Genomic DNA, 19,289 nt, shown 5'->3' on the forward strand with positions numbered 1-19,289 from the left:
AATATTATAATCGGTTACTTTTTTTTACATAAAGTTTTTAACTACAAAAACCTCAAAGTAAAAACCAAAATAAAAAATTGTCGATAGTTTGGAAAAAAAATGATTTTAAAAATAAATTAAAGCACACCTCAAATTCATTGATACGTGTTCCATAAATCGAAGATTGAGTCACGTGATGGAAAATCTCCACGGTTTTCACGAATACATTAGATAAAAACTATTTTAAGGAATGTTTATTTTTCATTCTTTTTGGGAATATTGTCCCTGTTTCATAGATACTGGACTATTTGGAAAAAAGTTTTATAAAAACCAAATAGAAATACTTCTAATTGAATCCAACGTTTTAGTTTGTTGGTGTTATTTTTAAAGCGATGTTAAAGAACTGGGTAATTATATTTCGATTGTTTTTATTTTATACACTATACTGTTAATACTATCCAAATTCGAAAATTTGGAAATGAATTTAATAGTATGAGTTTTTGTCTGTACGAGTGATATCAAAAATTTCAGTTGTAAAGCGGTTATCAAAAAATGGCAAATCAACAGGATTCGGATATTCTAATAGAACTCGAAGGTAACGAATTACAAAAAATGGCGGATCGTTTCACGAAAACGGAAGATCACAAATTCGTAAGAACTTTATTGTTAAATATAATGCGAAATATAAAGGGCCGTAAACAATATTTAGTAAATGTTTATACACCGACGTCTAAACCGGAAGGAAATGAATTTGTATTTTGTTTTACAAGGGTACGTAACAAGAAAAAATCTAATCCACTATCAATTTTTCAACATTTCAATTTTTTTCTCATGTAAATAACACACCTTCTGTAACTATTTTCAATAAATAATTACAATTTATATTGAAATTTGTTAAATTGAAAATAAAACATTCATTTCTACTATCTTTAGATTGTACAGGTAAAAATTACGGATTGTTAACCATGGGGCTTGAGCCGCCCCTGACCTTCAGATAATATTATAGAATTATTTATTCCGTCAAACACATTTCATGGACGTACGTAATCATCTATTCAAAAAAAGGTTTATAACTCAAAAACGAGAGGTCGTATGAGAATTTTTTTATATCATAGCAGTATTGAGATTTATTACTTTTAGTGTATTCTGCGAATTCAATTGCGTTCGTTAGTCGAGCGGGCTAACGCGTCAACAATCAGCGGTGCAAACCCCGATCTCGCTATAAATAAAATGCTTTTTAATTTAATTTTTCAAAAAATTATTATCACAATTTTTTTTACATCGAATCAAGGTAACTACTCCATATTGGACTAAAACGTGAAAAATATCTAACTAAAAATTTAAAAATATTTTTTTATACATTTAAAACAATATTAAATGAAAAATAACGTCATTTTCACCATTAATCTCATAAAAACAGCGATTTCTCTTTTTTCATATAAATAAAACGTCAATTTATATTTCTTAATGTTCTTTATTTTCTTTCTTTAATAATTTTTGAAATAAAAATAAAAATTGACGTTTCCACTTTTATTTATTATATAATTTTTATCTTTCTTTCAAGAACTATTAAAAAAAACTAATTTTAAAACAGAAGAGACCTAAATAGAAGCATATCATATCATAAGAAATTAAAAACTGATTATCTATCACTCTCGTCATCTTCAGTTTTAACTGCGAATCTAGAAGTTTAACGGTAACTGTTTACGAGATATTAGTATAGAGGTGGGAACTTTCATTTTACTTTCGTCAAGTTAAATTGTAACCTTAATTTAAAAATTAATTTTTAGTTTGGACCAACGTTAGAAATAAGAATTCATGCCTTATATCCAGCCGGACCGAACGCAAATACACGAGTATCGGACGCTTTATTCAATACAGGAAGAATCCAATTTGAAGAATTGAAAGAAATCGTATTTCGAGACATAGATTTCCATATAAAATCAGCAGTTGAAAATTTCATGGAATTCAAAAAACAATACGAATTAAGAATATCCGAAATTAATAACGTTTATACTTTAAAAGAAGATGTCGCTTTAGGACTCGAGGAAAAGTAATTATAATATTGATTGAAATATTTCACACACAAATTCTAACCTAAATTAAAAAATGTCGAATAAACGAATTATATTACTATATTAAACATCTACCATACAGCTCTGATCTGACACCAGCTGATTACTATTAATTTCGAAGTTGCAGAATTCTTTGAATGGTAACTAACTCGACGATGACCTTGAAGACACCTTGTTTAGTTTATGCTAATAAGTAATATCATTGTATAAAGAATAGGATAGTAGGTTAACCTTATGAAGATATCATTTGACGAGGTGGACACCACCAATAGATGGCAGTGGAGAGTTGGCGTCCACAGCACGTCTTTTCTTACTGTGCATCGTAGCTTGAATTACATGTTTTCTTAGCTTTGGTTGCCGAATTACCCCAATAATAGATGGCGCCAAAATTATTTAAAATATATTCAACCTTAAGCTGTGTTGGAAAGTTTCTTATTTTGGGTGTCTATAGCGAAGTTGTATTTTGAGTTCATTATTGTATTGTGTTCGTTGTGTTATTGTTGGGTTTCGTTGGTTGTGCATTTCGATTTTTTTTTTATTTGAGAATCGTTGAACTTGGATATATATTTCATTTTTAAGGTAAGTGGATATTATTACAATTAATATACATCACTACTCTCTTAGTTAATATATTCAAATTATAAGAGGCGTTAGATCCATAAATGCTACAGCTTGCAATTTCGGAAAAAGAAACTGTATATTTAGCGAACTACTTACTAAAATGTATTTATATAACAAATAATCACTTCTTCTTTATAATTTTTTAGAAATGGCTGGAAATTAGTGTGTTTATTTCAAATGTGGACTAAGTAAGAGATCAGATCCTGCAATTAAAATGTACCGATTTCCTGTGAATGAACCTAGCAGATGTCAAAAATAGCTCATACACTCGGGTGAGTTATTCTTAAGACAATTACTTTTCATAAAGGAATAAAAAATAGTGAATGTGAATAAATGACTGTTTACAAATGTTCAATACTAAACATAAGTAGGTATTTAATTATCGTCAAATAAAAGATAATTCGTCCAATAGTTTTTTCTGATAATGAGTTTATTTGTATTATGGTCGCATTGCATATTATACGAGTACAATGATTTACTACAAATTCCAAATCCATTCAATCTTATAAACTTATCAAAAGTACTTGAATCATACCTAAATTTAAACTTAGAAGCCACCTTTATAGTAAAGACAAACAGAATAGAATAAAACTTTTTTGAAAATATTTCAAACTTATACATAAACACAATAATAACCGAATACAAAGGACTGAACTTTAATATTTGACAAAAATTGAAATAGTATTTTTTGTTATTTTTTTACGTTTATGAACTAAGCACATAATAATAAGGTAGTGTATCTGTGTGTTTATATTTGGAAATTATTCTGTCAATGAGGCAAAAATTTCACCTGTTCAAATATATATATATAGACTGTTCTTTATTAGGGAGAAAATTATAATTTCCTCCATTCTCAAGTTATACATGAAAATTATGCTTTTGTTTTATCCAGCATAGAATGTTTGAATGAAATAAATGAAATATTTAATATAGACATGTACCAACAAATCTTCGATACGACGTTTCGTGTCTTCACGAGGCAAACATATAGGTTTTTAATGAGGATATGTTTATTTATTACAATTATTAGTCAATTTAAGAGATATAGCACACTTTTATCTCGAATAACTAACATCACTAATGATTATTCTTAAATAAGTTTCTGTCGTAGATACTCGTTTTGATTTTGTCAAAAAAAGTACTGAGAGCTTTACTTTAAACATTACCTGGTGTTTTCGATATAAAAAAGAGCTTTTTTAACCAATGTAATGTCCCTCCATAATATAATCACAATTTTTGTCCATTGTTCATTTTTGTCCTCATATCTATTAAGGGTAAGAATATAGTAATGCCACATACTATGTTATGATTGTTGAATACTTTCAATAAAAATGAATTTTAGTTTCAGTTTTATTATATATATTGCAAAAAACACATTTAACCCGCTTTTATGACCATAAAACTTGGTTCAGATAAGTAGACCTTTTGCCTGCTTCAATTATACCATTAAACAAACAGATGATTTTGTAAGCATTTATGGTCTCATTGTAAAATATAATTTCTGAAAGTTGAAAGTAGCAACAAGCTCCTCAAGAATATTTTTCCAGTCACACATGAATGAATTTATCATCACAACAAATATTGACGTTAGTTATTTATTTCATGATTTACCCATCCATAACTTACTACAGTGATGATAGAAACAACCTATTTAAAACTATAGAACAAATTAATTATTTTTCAAAAATGTTAGGTATAAAATATCCTGGAGAAGAGCAATTTATATTTTCAACTGTCGAAGTTGGTGTCTTTTTTGTAACGTTATAACTATATTAAATATGATGCCTTGGATATATTTTTTAATGGTATATATTTTTTGTATTGCACTTCAATAGGTTATAATTTCAAAAATATATGACTCATGCTTGATTTACCTATAACAGATTTGTGAATAAAATCATTTTGTTAAATTAGTACCAGTAGTAATATAAATATATTTAACTCAACAATGAGCTCAGTTTTAACATTTCTATATTATTTTGTGGTCAATCCAAAAAGTATAAATAGATAATAGAATAAATAATATTTTCGATTATTGTAACTTTTGGTTTTCCAATGTGAAACCAACAACAGTCTTGGGTAAGTTGGTACACTTATCGGTAAGGATGAGGACATTGTATAAATATCTTTACACAATGATAAAACTGACAAAACGATTATAAGTAGATATTTTATTAGTAGTTGATAGGACAAATTTTTTTTCGTTATTAGAAAGAGTTTTTATTTATTGGTCTTATCGAAATTTTCGCATTGATCCGTAACTTTCAATAAAAAGTCAATGAATATAATATTTATATTAAAATCAGATTATTTAAATATCTTTGGTACGTATATACTTATTTGAATATTTTTTATTTCTATTCATTTTTGGGGTTACAGTCTTATTAACGGAGATTCAGGTTGTTTAGCGGATTTTGTCCATTTCTTTTTGTGATCAAAATTAAGAGCTACTTTGTATATATTTTCTTGATAACACAGTCCAAATGGGTCGGGTACTGGTTATAAAAGAAATAATTTCCATAAAACAAAAATATTAGAATGTGAATATATACAGGACCGTACTAATTGTAGCTTCTGATAATTTTTTCAAACGCTCAGTCTATAATTATTATAATTTTGTATTAACAATGTCATAAAAAGTGTAGTTATTATTGTTACTTTATTTAATATTTTTGTTCGATATTTTCTAATAAATTAATTTACTAAAACTTTTAGTGTTTTATTTAGTTATCTAATATGAAGGATGCAATTACCTCAGAGCAAAACTCCGTGATTCTTGACGTTTATGCCAAAATCTAAAATTTTTTTTATTTACATTCATTTATTTCAATTTATTCATAATGTACTTCATAACTTCACATTGTATTGAACATACAAAATTTTAACTCATCCTACTCTATTTATATTCAAATCTGTCTGTTTACAATTTAACTGAAAGTCCAAGCATTAGGTAATGCCATAAGATGTTTATTGCCCGACCGACCTCTGACCTCATGCTAAAAAATTATCATCTAGGTATCTTTAGAATTATAAGCAATAAATAGATTTAGTAAGTTCCGAATATCGACGACGGCATTTCTTCAAGAGAATTCTACAACGTCTTTAATAGTACGATATTGTATTATGATACATTTAGTATATTTCATCTCGTTACGTTTAAAATATTAATATAGTTAAAACTTTTTACAAGTTATTGTTTTTGATTTTATCAAATACATTAATACCGCACGAAAGCGGAACAAAATCAAAAATATTTTTCACAGGAAGAAAGGGGAAAATGGATAAATCACATAAATCAACTGAAAGTTCTGAATTCGCAAATTCATATTATTTCAGTCACCCAATGGCAGTATATATATTTTATATACCTTTGTGCAAGGATCCTTCTTTCTATCCCAAATTTAAGTGATTAACAGATTAATGAAAAATTATTTGTTTCATTTGCCAGTGCTACACGAACCCATTACAAAAATCTTTTTTTTTCATACATTGAAATTGGTGACAAATAATTAGTACTGAGATTAAGTTTATTTTCGGTTCGAGATCAATACATGCTATAACATTATTAGAAACATGATATTTCAAAATACACCCTATTGTAAAGATTCCTATCGAATAGGTAATTTGTGTCACTTTCGTAATAAAAAGTAAAATCGGCAACAATGTACTGTCGGTTCGAATTTCTAAAGTAAAGAAAACTTCACATTTAGTTGGGATCATTCCAAAAAAAATTAGTTGTCGAAAATAATGCTGTTTATTTCAGATGGCACTAAGCTACGGGTCATTTTTATGAACGAGCGTAAAAGTAACTAGATGGCGTGCAAAATTGCCTCAAATGGTTTTAACATTGTAATTGTTCTACTATCCTATTCTTTGCACAATAGTAAAATGAATGAAATTTTATTAGCGCGGAATCATGAAAGAGAAAGAAATATGCCAAAATGTCATTGAGCAAAATTGAAAATTATTTTATACCACAAAACCGAAATTAGTTTGTCCCAACTCTAATATATCCGATAATACTTTTTCTTTCAGTATTCCCGAAGATGCGTATATAACACGTCTTGAAGAAAAACATGCCAATCCAATGTTTAAAGTTAGGGAACATCCAAATTTATTATCGAGCGAGTATTTTCGAAAAACTATCAGAATCAACGGGGGGTACGTGATCAATTCAAAAACTAACAACGAACCAATAGGCTGGGGTGAGTTTAATCGAAAAAAAAAACGATATTTTCATCGATTTATAAATATATAGGTTTGAAGACGTTAGCAGGAGGTATAGATTACGTTGATACAATCGATAGTGTTAGTAGTGACGTTTACGCTGAATCCTTGGTAAGGATTCTATCTAAAGATTTAGCGACTTCGAATCCAGGTAGACCGGTCCTTGCTTTGACGTTTTTCAGTGGAAAATTTGATAATGTACTAGAACGAGTTGGATTCAAACAGAGAAATACAAATCCACAATCATTCATATCATTATATTATAGAATCCCCGAATATGAATATGTAAGTAAAATCATATTTTTCCGATTTATATGTATATATATTGAAATTGTAGGAACTCGAACAAAAGAAGAAAAAGAAGAAGAAGAAAAAGAAAGGTTCCGCGTCAGAAGAAGAAAGATCGCCTAATACATCAGATATAAAAATATCCCCTGTTAGCAACAAAGGACGTGAGGGTGCAGTAAACATCATTAATCCTGTGATGACTCGTCATATACCCAAAGACGAACCACAACCTAGACCTTCTAGGGAAAATTCACCGAGAAGTAGCGAAGAAAGCGAATATGAAGTTGTTGATATATCGTTACCAGCATCACCCAGTGCTTCAACGAAAATTATATACGAAAACAAAGGTGATAAATGCCAAAAAAAAAATAAAAGACGGAGACAGAAATTATTAAAACCCGGATCTAGTACAATTAAAACCTCATCTGATGAAGAAGGTAACGATTTCAAACTACTTAATGTACCTAAAATCGTAGTAGAACCACCACCTACTACATCCAAAGTTAGGATACCGCCACCGCGTTTATCGGAAATTCCACGTCAAACAAGACCTAGTACCAGAAGTCGAAACGTACCATTAGATATATTCGAACCAAGACCTATTAGACCTATAAGAACAAGAAGTAGTAAAACTCGTACAAAAGCCCTAGATATACCCAAAGTGGAATATCCTACAAGAACAGATCCACCAGAACTAAGTCCTACAGATACTTGTGGACAACCTACTATAAAAGGTAATAAGGGGTAAAAAATTGAAGTTTGGTTATAATAAATTCGTTTAGAAACAATTTTAACCTACTAAAAGCAATAAAAATAAGGTTAAACTTCGTTATTTAAGGGTGGTTCAAATATAAATCATCTCTCCGTACATAACCTCTTCATTGCTATCGAATCGCAGACCGACAAGTGTCTCTTTTAATAGACCAAATAAATAGTAGTCGTCAGACTTCTAAAATGAGTTTTTCTACAGCGTTGACGTTCTCTTCGGTAAATTTTACATGAAAATACTAAAAAGCGATCATCCTGTAACTATACATGATTCAATCTAGTGTTTTATTATCAAAAATCAAAGCGAGTTTATAAGCACACTGCTTCATGTCAAAAGTCATAGAACACGAAAATATTTAATCAAACAGTACACGTTCTAAGTACGTTCGCTGTTAGAAATGTCAAATTTTATTATTAGTCCGCTGAAATTAGACCAAAAAATAAAAGTGAAACTACGTAAGTTCCGATCGAGGTGAAAATCGGCAAACTTGTTTAAAATACATTTGAACATAGAATTTGAATGTTCCCCATCAATTCCGTGTATGGAAAAAATGTTATTAAAGGTCAAAGGTTAAAAAAATGAGTTTTTCGCGATTATTAGCAAAATGGTGGTATCATGAAAATACCTCAGACGAAAATTGTAGACCATAAAATTATCTACAAAAAACGTTGAATACTTTTTTCCTACGAGCCACCGTTTCTGAGATATAATAATTCAAAACTTTTACATCATTTTGAATCATTGTATCTCAGAAATGGTGGCTTGTGAGAAAAAAAAGTATTAATACGTTTCTTGTAGATAATTTTATGGTCTACAAAAAAACTCACCGTTTTGCTGATAATCGCGAAAAACTCATTTTAATGACCATTGACCTGGAATAATTTTTTTTTATATACGGAAATAATGGGAAACATTCAAATTTTATTTCAAATTGGATTTTAAACTATTTTCGTTATGTTCAGTTTGATGGGAATTTTGAATGTCTAAATTGACCGGATTATATGGCGCTGTGAGATTTCCGTCAGTGTTGCCATATCTCAAATACTTAGAGATGATGTTGAGAAAATAGCTGTCGAAAATGAAATTATATTTATAAAAAATGTTTCAGAAGTACAAGCAGATGCTGAGGGTGTTAAACCACCTAGCAAGGGTTCGAGGAAAAGGCGGGGAAGGAGGAAGGATTACGGCGCAGGTTCTTCAAGAAAAAAATAATTTTGTCGCTTTTTAACAAATCTGTTAGTTCAAATTTGGATTTTCCATTCGAATTCTGTCAATTTTCAATCTCTCAAAAATCAAATTTGATACTAGTTTTTCCGTTATTCAACATAAAAATGTTTCTTTAACGAGCCATATCTTGATAGATATCGCTATAAAAATAAAATAAAAAATAAATTTTTACTTAAAATTGATTCCTATATCGATTATTTTCCACAACGAATTTTATATTAATTGGTATAAATTACCAGCCTAAAACCAATATTGACTGAATTATATTCCATAGATCTACAACTTGTTAGGTGTACAATACAACATCGTAAATCTAAAATATGAATGCATTTATGGTGGCGCCATCTATAGCACTAACGAGAAATCATATCGGATTATATAATAATGTCAATCAAAGGGATAGGTATGCGTAAAATTTAACAAAATACTGCACATTTAAAGAATAATAATAAAAAAAGATTAAATACTTTATAAACATTATTCTTCACGTTATCGTTATGTATGGTGTCTCCATCTAGTGTCGAATACAGAAGCTGAAAATTACGATTTCAACTGTTTTATAATAAATTATATTTTAACAAAGTTTGTTTTATAAATGTATGATTGTAGACGAAAATTTTGTCGTTTCCTATAAATTTTGAATATTGATTTGTCGTTGCACAATATTTTTGTATCAATTACATTTCTTTATAAAATAATCTACATTCGTTTTAATCTACCCTATATTCCTAACCTAAATTTAGATAATCTACTCGACATTGGATAAATAATACATAGTTTGTCCTTATACGGCTTCTGTAAGCTGTAGAATTGATCAAAACGTGTAAACAATAATCGATTGAAAAATGACTCACTTCCAGATAATCAATTTATAATAAATCATTCACTTTAACCAATTATTTATCGCATCTCCACTATTCATCAGCCTTATTACGAAAAATTTGTATATTAGCACTAAAATATGAAGCAATCTTAAAATACATTATAAAAGTCATTACCAAACAACTACAATTGTTATTGCCGTAAATATCATCTGTTCAGTCACGTGAACGTAGCGTGTGAAGTATCCTGACGTCATTAGGGCATATAGATGTTGTACAATTAAAGCGGAGACGGCGCTGATGGTGGTTATTTAAACTGTTTTTAATCGATAATTAATTTAATAGTAATGGCAGTAAATTTTTTTCACTACTTCAATTCATTAGGAGTACAGGTTATTACGTTCTAAATAAAATTATAAACAGAAATATTTTATAGAGTTAACTTCAAAATGTCTTCTATGAAGTTATGCGGCCTGATCTAAAGATGTTCAGTTTCAGAGTTTATAAACACGTCTCCGAATTATGTGCATGAGTTTCTTGCTTTTTAAAACCTACAGTCTTAACCTAACCAATTTTATTGATTTCTGGTGTTAATTTACAAACGAATTTCGTATTTTTAATGTTTATATAGATTTTCATAATACGACTGTGTATACCAGCAATGTCCAGGAGCTTTTGGAGGGCTTCTTGATATATATATTTCTGATTAAAGGTTAAACTGGAATTGAGCTTAAGATTTCTAATAATTTGTGGGCTTTTAAAGGTTCGTTGTCAACTCTACCTGCAGGTATTTACCAAGATGAAATTTTGGTACCAAAGGCGATGAATAGAAGGTGGTTTTTTTGGTATAACAGTGTAATTTGATGAAGAATTTGGTGTCGAGTATAATTCTGATTCACTGGTCTATACCTAGATACATACTCGCGACAAGTTTTTAAATTGTTTACTCAAAAAACAATTAAGTATAAAGAAATTTCGACTGAAATCTGTCCTGTAGTAATTTGTTGTTCACAGAGAAAATTCTAGGTAAGCTTTAATCGCTTTGTTTTAAACAAAAATTATCAAAAAAATGTGTTCATAAAGAAACGTAAATCTAACTTGCTACTACCAAAGGATTTATATTTGGGGTCATTCAATATCCATATACAAGGTTTCAATATTAAGATATTGACTAAAAATTATAAAAAGGAGGAGAATATAATAAAAATGGAAGAAAAAATTGTTTACGAGCGATCTGAGATCGGTATAGGGAAGGGGTGAACTTTTAAGGGTAAAAATCGATTTATATCGATTGCCGGCAAAACTACGATTCCTATGAAAAAAAGTCAAATAGCAAAATTGTAGGTAATAAAAAGATCTACAACTTCTGTTAACACTTTTTTCACATAACCTCAAAATTTATGTTAAAAATTGAAATAAACAAGTTTTTTTATTTTTATCTTTTACAAAAATTAGTATTTCCTCACGAAATTTCGAAAAAACTTACTTTCCTATGTCTTAAATACACTGTAATTTATTTGATTTGAAATGTTTATTTTTTAACCTTATTTTGAGTAAATATTCAAAAAGCACTCTGATTTTCAACTAAGAATTTCCCCCTTAAAACATAACTTTTTTTTGAAAAATCTATGAGGTTTTTATTTGTTGAAATCTTTTTGATGGTATGAAAAAATATTACCATCACCATGGTAAAATTTCTCAGAAAAGGCAAAAAAGGAAAAAAATTCGCATCCTTAATTTTTTTCAATCATTTGTATAATTTTTAGCTATTTATTGATATTGTACATTTCAATTATTTATTTTTATGAATGTAACCCCATTTTTGTGTAATTGAATTGTAAGACTGTAAGATTGTAAATGGTAAAAATAATTGAAAAAAAATTGAGGATGCGAATTTTTTTCGATTTCGGCCTTTTCTGAGAAAATTTACCATGGTGATGGTAATATCTCACCTCACAAATTTTTTTAGAGAACCTTATGTTTTTATGAGGAAATTTTTAATTGAAAATCGGGATGTTTTTTGAATATTTACTCAAAATAAGGTTAAAAAATAAACATGTCAAATCAAATAAATTACAGTATATTTAAGACATAGAAATTTCGTGAAAAAATGATGATTATTGTAAAAGATAAAAATAAAAAACGAAAAACTTGGTTATTTCAATTTGTCACATAAATTTTTGAGATTATGTGAAAAAAGTGTTGATATAAAAGTTGTAGATCTTTTTATTACCTACAACTTTGCTATTTGAATTTTTTTCGAATCGAGATAAACTGTTTTGTACCCTTAAACCGTCCCTATTGCCCGTAAATGAATTTTTCCTGAATTTTTGATAATATCCTTCTTTTTTCAAAATATTCATTTCTATTATTACTTCTTTTAGTTTCAAAAATTATCGAGTTTGGTTTATAAGATGTTTTGTGAAACACACGTCTATGTCAATTATAATATTTAATTTTTTCCTATCTATATAATCTATTTCAGAATAAAAATTATAAAAATGGGTGATACAGAACTTCTGAGGACCCTTACTATCAATTACGTGGAAAACGTGGCTGAGTTTTATAAAAATAGTAATAATGTAAGAAGAGGATTTGCTTATAACTGTATAGCCAATGTAATCAGAGCTAAAAAAAGGAATCCTACTTTACCAATCGATTTTTATACTACACTCGGTGGAATGACCAGAGACAAGATAATATTTATTTTCACAACGGTAAGAATAATAAATAATTTTATAGTAATTCTTAATTGAAGAAACCTTATTTGAATACATCGTGTATATCAAAGCATCAATACAAAAAGTCGTGCTACTGACATACAGATGGCGCTGTCGTTGTCGACATGACGTTTATGTATTTATGTACTAAACTATGTGGAAAATTTATAACATTTCGATTAGTCAGAAAAAAGTTTTTTAAATGTTTTTTGGTAGAAAATCACCATTTCCTATACTTTTAAATATTAAACTTTGTGGAAGAATAATTATTATCTAATGTAATAATTAAATTGATTTAAAAAATGTGTTTTTACAACATGTTATACACCATATAGAAGAATTAGAATTATGACAGTAGGAAATTAAACAAAACATTCGTTACAATTCCACCAAAAAATACACGTAACTAAATAAATTTTTGTATTTGTAATTTTTTTTATTTATTTTCAGTTCAAGTATTGCTTAGAAATAAAAGTTTTCGCTATGGATCCTCGCCGAATATCGGCTAAAAGGGCTATTTATAAAGCTATTTATACCACGAACAGAATTACTAGAGTACTGTTAAGTACTGATGTGGTTTTTAGAGATGTCGATGAACATCTTTGCTCTACAGTGAGGGAAGCCGTAGATAATCGACGTCTACTTATTTTGGCCATAGAAATAAGTGACGTTCATTCTATGCATCCTAGTGTCATTAAAGACATGGATATTCAGTAAGTATGTCAAACTGGGGTGAGTGAATTGTGCATTGATGAATGAATTTTCTCCAAAAATGAGTTTGTCCATATGAATTTGGAAAAAAATTGATATTTCTATATTAATTTGGATAGAAAATGGTTCCTTCAATAAGAATTTAGGCAAAAAAAAATATCCAATTTCTATTTGGAAAAACAAAAAACATTGCTCTTTCTCCATGAGTTTGGATATAAAATAGCTCCATTGGTTTGAATTTGGACCAAAAAAAAAAAATTCTTTTGTATGAATGTATACAAATAAGGGCTCCTTCCTCATTAATTTGTACAAACATTCTTAATTTGGATGAAAAATGGCTCTTTCTATATATAAATCTTGTCAAAAACTGGATTTCTCCATATGATTTTGCATAAAAATTGATCTTTCTTCGTGAATTTGAACAGATCATATGTATATATATATATATATATATATATATATATATATATATATATATATTTGGACAAAAAATGGCTTCATTCATATAAATTCTAGACAAAATTTACGTTTACTTTAATGTGGATGACAACTGGCCCCTTTTATATCAATTTGGATACAAAATGAATTTGGACAAAAAATTGATCTTTCTATATGAATTTGGGAAGAAAGTGATTCCTTCAATATAAATTTGAACAAAAATACATTCCCCATACTACTTGGATAAAAATAGCTATTACTATATGAATTTTGACAAAAAATGGCTCCTTCCTTATTAATTTGTACAAATCCATATTCAATTTTAATTTGGATAATAAATGGCTGTTTCTATATGAATTTTGTTAAAAAAATTGATTTCTCCATATGAAGTTAAATAAAAATTGATCTTTCTATTTGGATTTGGATAGAAAATGGTTCTTTCCATACAAATTTAGAGAGGAAATGGTTTTTTTTGCATACATTTTGGACAAGAATTATGTTTCCTGCTTTAATTTGGATAAAAAATGGCCCCTACTAGATGAATTTGGTTGAAAAATTGATATTTTTATATGAATTTGGACATAAAATGGATTTTTCATATAAGTTTTGAATAAAAATTACGTTTCCAGCTTTAATTTGGACAAAAAATGGCTCCATATCAATTCGATTGTAGAATTGATCTTTCTATATGAATTTGGGCAGAAAATGGTTCCTTTTATATGAATTTGGACAGAAAAAGGCTTTTTTATATGAATTTTTGACAAAAGTAACGTTTTCTACTTTGGGCAAAAAATGGACAAACTCCTTCCATATGCATTTGATTAAAAATCTGATCTCAATATATGAATTTGGAAAGAAAATGGCTTCTATCATATGAATTCTGGACAAAAAATGGCTTCTATCATATGAAAAAAGCCATTTTCTGTCCAAATTCATAGAGAAAGATCAGTTTTTTAATCAAATTCATATGGAAGGAGCCATTTTTTGTCCAAATTAAAGCTAAAAACGTAATTTTTGTCCAAAAGTCAAAGGAAAAAAACCATTTTCCGTCCAAGTTCATATGTAATAAGTCATTTTTTGTCCAAATTCATATCCTAAATGAGTTTGAACAGAAAATGGTTAATTTTATATGAATTTGGACAGAAAATCGCTCTATTCATATGGATTTTAGACAAAAATTACATTTCCTGCATTAATATGAACAAAAAAAGGTTGTTTCTATATGAATTTGGTTAAAAATATTCAAAAATTTTGTACATATTCAGAATCCCCGAAGAAGTCTACGTGAAACAAGTAGAAGAAGACGACGCCGAACTGATCATATCAACTCACGACTATCTCTTTCCACCGAGCACCGATTTTTTTCGAAAATTGATCAGATTTTACGGCGGCTACGGCCTTTGTTCCAAAGAAAATAACGAATTATTATCTTTGGGTGAGTCGAATTCAACTTTCGAACGTCAATTCCCAACCGTAATCTTTTGATACAGGACTGATAACTACGGGAGGAACCATCGATTACGTAGGGACAGTCGATAAAGCAAAGAAAAAATTACGCGAGAACCATCATCAAATTATTAGCCAAAGAATTAATCTTCTGGGAAGATCAAAAAGTAATCGGTATTTTCAAAGAACTCCTAGCAGAAGACGAAATTTTCCTTTCGGTATGCGGGTTCATGAAACTGTCAATTCCAGATCACTACATGACGTTATATTGTACTCCATCGCGAGTACTCCACATATGGGAGGTTAGTATTTTTACTATTTAAGTTTTGAGATAAATAAAAACGAATAATTCGATGTTTCGACCGTTCAAAAACATTTTTTCTTTATTGATGTGGTTGTCGAATTATTTAAACCATTTTCTCAGTGTGTACAGAAACAAAACATAAAATGAGTAATCAGACATTTGTAGTACATGTTTTTACCTATAGATGGCGGTATTATTTAACATGTATACCAATTGGATATTTGAACAGATATAGAATAAAATACGTATTTACATAGAAAATATTCATAATAAACTTTGTATTATTTCCTTTCGAAGTTTTCTAATTAGAACAATACACTTTATTAACGAAAATAAAAACAAAACAAATAATAGTTTTTAGAATCACGATTTGTGTACGTTATTAATATACGTCACCTGTCATTGAATACTGCGTTGGATGTATTATACAGGGTAAACTTTTTTTAGGCTAAACTTACAACTAAAATATTAAAAAGCGTTAAGTTCTACAAAAAAAGTTACTCTTCTTTGATTCGTGTAACTCAATCGGTTATCGAGTTATTTGCTTTTAAAAAGTTCAATAAATTTTAATTTTTTTATAAAAAAATTTTATTATTCCTTAAATATGTAACAATAACAAAAGCAAATGCTCAAATTGCCCACCATCCATATCATTACACTCCTGTTGAGAATTTATTATCTCAAGATTTACCTAACCGTCTACAATTTGCCCATTTTTTGCAAGATAAACAAAATGTTAACCCAGATTTTCTGGAAACAATTCTTTTTACTGACGAGGCAACATTTACCAGACGAGGAATATTTAATTATAAAAATAATCATTTGTGGGATTCTGAAAATCCACATGCTATGAGGGAAACACATTTTCAGCATGAGTTTAAAGTTAACATTTGGTGTGTTGTAATATGTGGGTATTTAATAAATCCTTTTGAACTGCCAACCAATTTAAATGGACCTCTTTATTTAGATTTTCTTCAAGAATATTTACACGAATTACTAAAGGATATACCTCTAGCTTTAAGACAAAATATGTGGTTTTTGCACGACGGAGCACCACCACATTATTCTTTATAAGTTCGTCAATACTTAAACGAACAGTTTCCGCATCGATGGATTGGTCTTGGAAGTAAGTTTGCCTGGCCACCAAGATGCCCTGATCCTTTGGATTTTTCAATTTGGTCGCAAATGAAGGCATTAGTTTACAAAGAAAAAATTACTTCTCTTCCACAACTGCGACGGAAAATAGAAGAATTGACACAAACAAGTGTAACTAGCGCCCTCTATTAGCAATGTTAAATTAGAGTGCAAATTATGATTCCTCATTCCAAAAAAAGGTAAAATTGTCAATTTTCAAAGAGAAATTGTGAAAACATAAAAAATTATTGCAAAAATCAAAATTTAAATTTAAACTTTGAACACCCCGTATCTCGGAAATTAGCAATATTTGCATAATGCATGTTGAGCAGAACCATCATATTTTGAGGTCTAGAATCTACAGTTCAAAGATTGGATATTCTTAATGAATCACCCTGTATATGGGTAACCACATCTCAATCGACCGGGTAGGCAACAAATAATACCCACGTATCACATTTTCCTGAGATAAATAAAAAAAATGATTCTTTTGTTTTGACCGTTCAAAAACGTTTTTCTTTAAACCGAATGTGGTTGTCGTGGTGGAAAATAATTCAAAATTGACGTTACTCTAAAGAACAATCTATCAAGCTTAATGTCATATGTCAAAACTTAAAAAGAACAATCGATTAATTGCTTTTAAATCTTTCGTAAACGTATTTGTCATATGTCAAAATTTAAATAGCAACTAGAAAATTAAATAAAACTTCGAAATAAATAATTTTCTTTTACCCAGATACCGATTCGTAGTAAACCACTCCCGTACCCCTTGATAGATCTAGAACCGCTCGTTTTCGAAGAAGCATCTTCGAGTGATTACGAAACGTCAAAAAAATCTCATATCCCAGTATCGAGAACAATTTCCGACGGTAACGAATTACCTGTAACAAATTTACAAGAAATACCTGATACCTGTATACCCAGACCTAATTATGACGATGATGATCCTTCTATAGCTAGACCAAGACCTCTTAATTGGAAACCGAGAAAATGTTATATGATTTCCGATGAAGACGAATTATCTGATGGTACTAAATTGCTTATTTTATTAAAAACTATCTTAAATATATTAAATTCCAGCTTATAACGAAGAAGATTTACCGGAAGAAAAACCTACTCAAGGTAAAACGAATCCTCTTAAAGCCAAATTTGAAAAATTGAAAAAATTCGGTAAAAGTATATTAATAGCGGTTGCTACTAAATTACGTAAACCTGATAATGAAGATTCAAGCGAATCTGAAGATATTTCGATCGAATATTATTTCACAGACGAAATCGTACAAGCTAGTAACGATCTAATGGAAATACGACCAATTTCCCCTAGTACTTGTACTAGACCTTCTACTTTAACGGAATGGTTACTTACTAGAAAAACTATCAAGGAAAACAAACGAAAAGAAGCTTTAAAAAGGCAATCGATCGTTGAATTTACCGTTGAACCAATTCCTTCTACACCAGGACCTTCTAGTATTCCAATTGGTACACAATCTAGTACTAAATCTAAATCTTCCACTAAAATAACAGGTGCTATTAAAAAAATGATTATTAGTCCTTCTACAGCAACTACGTCCAGTAAATCAACTCCTGGTTCATCAACTGCGAGTAAATCGACTGGTGCAATTAGCAGGGTTACTAGAAGTAGTAAATTAACCGGAGGAGATACTTGTAAACTGATAGGAACTAAACCGACGATTTCTAAATTAACTATAAGCGCGATTCCTAAAACTACCGGAAGTCCGATTAGGAAACCGGCTAGAAAATCCGTGGAACCGGGAATTTGCGAAATGCCCGATTTACTTACAACGCGAAATTACGACGACACGACTCATAGGTTGATAACTAGAAAGAAAACGCTCGAAAAAACTACTACAGTTGATAAAAAAGGGGAAAAAGATAAAAAGAAAAGCAAACGAAAAGATAAAGATCAATAAGAAATTGTGTTATATTCAAATTCTTATTATTTCTTTATATTTAATACCAAATTTATCATTACGTATCGAAAATAATGATTTTCTATAAAAATTTCATACTTCATATATTATACGTGTTTTCTGTCTTTATACTTTTCTCAGTGTAAACATATATTATACTTTTTATTCGTAAAACAATATAAAAAATTCAATTGTACTTAATTTTAATTAATAATATATTATGTAATTGTAATACCTTTTAAGAATTAAAATCCAATTAATAAAATCATTTTATTTTCCTAATATATTTAAATCACATGTAAACGAATTATTAAACCATTTTCTCAGTGTATTTGGGAACAAAACATATAATTAGTAATCTGATATTTGTGTAGTACCCGTTTTCACTAATAGACGGCGGTATTATCTAACATGTATACCAATTGGATATCAGAACAGATATAGAATAAACTATGTATTTACATCCAAAAAACGTTATAATAATGTTTGTATTCTTTATTTTCGAAGTTTCTTAATTAATTATTTTCTTATCAATAGATAATTGAATCAAATCTATAAATAAAATCATATAGCTACGCTCCTAAATAATTGCAACATA

General features: G+C 29.0%; 3 protein-coding genes across 4 annotated transcripts; all 3 read left to right on the forward strand.

Moving 5' to 3' along the window:
• Positions 1 to 336: 336 nt before the first annotated feature.
• On the forward strand, positions 337 to 9,884 carry LOC130444470 (uncharacterized). 2 transcript variants are annotated; one of them, XM_056779595.1, is made up of 7 exons: positions 337 to 386; positions 511 to 750; positions 1,770 to 2,032; positions 6,711 to 6,880; positions 6,934 to 7,187; positions 7,240 to 7,924; positions 9,068 to 9,884. In XM_056779595.1, exons 2-7 carry the CDS (start codon positions 532 to 534, stop codon positions 9,169 to 9,171), a joined length of 1,695 nt encoding a protein of 564 aa, XP_056635573.1. In that variant the 5' UTR covers positions 337 to 386; positions 511 to 531; the 3' UTR covers positions 9,172 to 9,884. The 2 variants fall into 2 exon arrangements, with proteins under 2 accessions (XP_056635573.1, XP_056635574.1); XM_056779596.1 differs by having other exon boundaries at positions 349 to 386; positions 511 to 630.
• A 1,036-nt stretch (positions 9,885 to 10,920) lies between these two features.
• Positions 10,921 to 16,212, forward strand: LOC130444215 (uncharacterized). The gene is made up of 4 exons (XM_056779274.1): positions 10,921 to 11,033; positions 12,493 to 12,724; positions 13,178 to 13,440; positions 15,142 to 16,212. Exons 2-4 carry the CDS (start codon positions 12,509 to 12,511, stop codon positions 15,359 to 15,361), a joined length of 699 nt encoding a protein of 232 aa, XP_056635252.1. The 5' UTR covers positions 10,921 to 11,033; positions 12,493 to 12,508; the 3' UTR covers positions 15,362 to 16,212.
• On the forward strand, positions 15,526 to 18,956 carry LOC130444214 (uncharacterized). The gene is made up of 3 exons (XM_056779273.1): positions 15,526 to 15,624; positions 17,497 to 17,788; positions 17,841 to 18,956. Exons 1-3 carry the CDS (start codon positions 15,553 to 15,555, stop codon positions 18,689 to 18,691), a joined length of 1,215 nt encoding a protein of 404 aa, XP_056635251.1. The 5' UTR covers positions 15,526 to 15,552; the 3' UTR covers positions 18,692 to 18,956.
• The last annotated feature ends 333 nt before the right edge of the window (positions 18,957 to 19,289 follow it).

Source organism: Diorhabda sublineata, chromosome 5 (assembly GCF_026230105.1).
Source record: "Diorhabda sublineata isolate icDioSubl1.1 chromosome 5, icDioSubl1.1, whole genome shotgun sequence".
NCBI classification, from domain to species: domain Eukaryota; kingdom Metazoa; phylum Arthropoda; class Insecta; order Coleoptera; family Chrysomelidae; genus Diorhabda; species Diorhabda sublineata.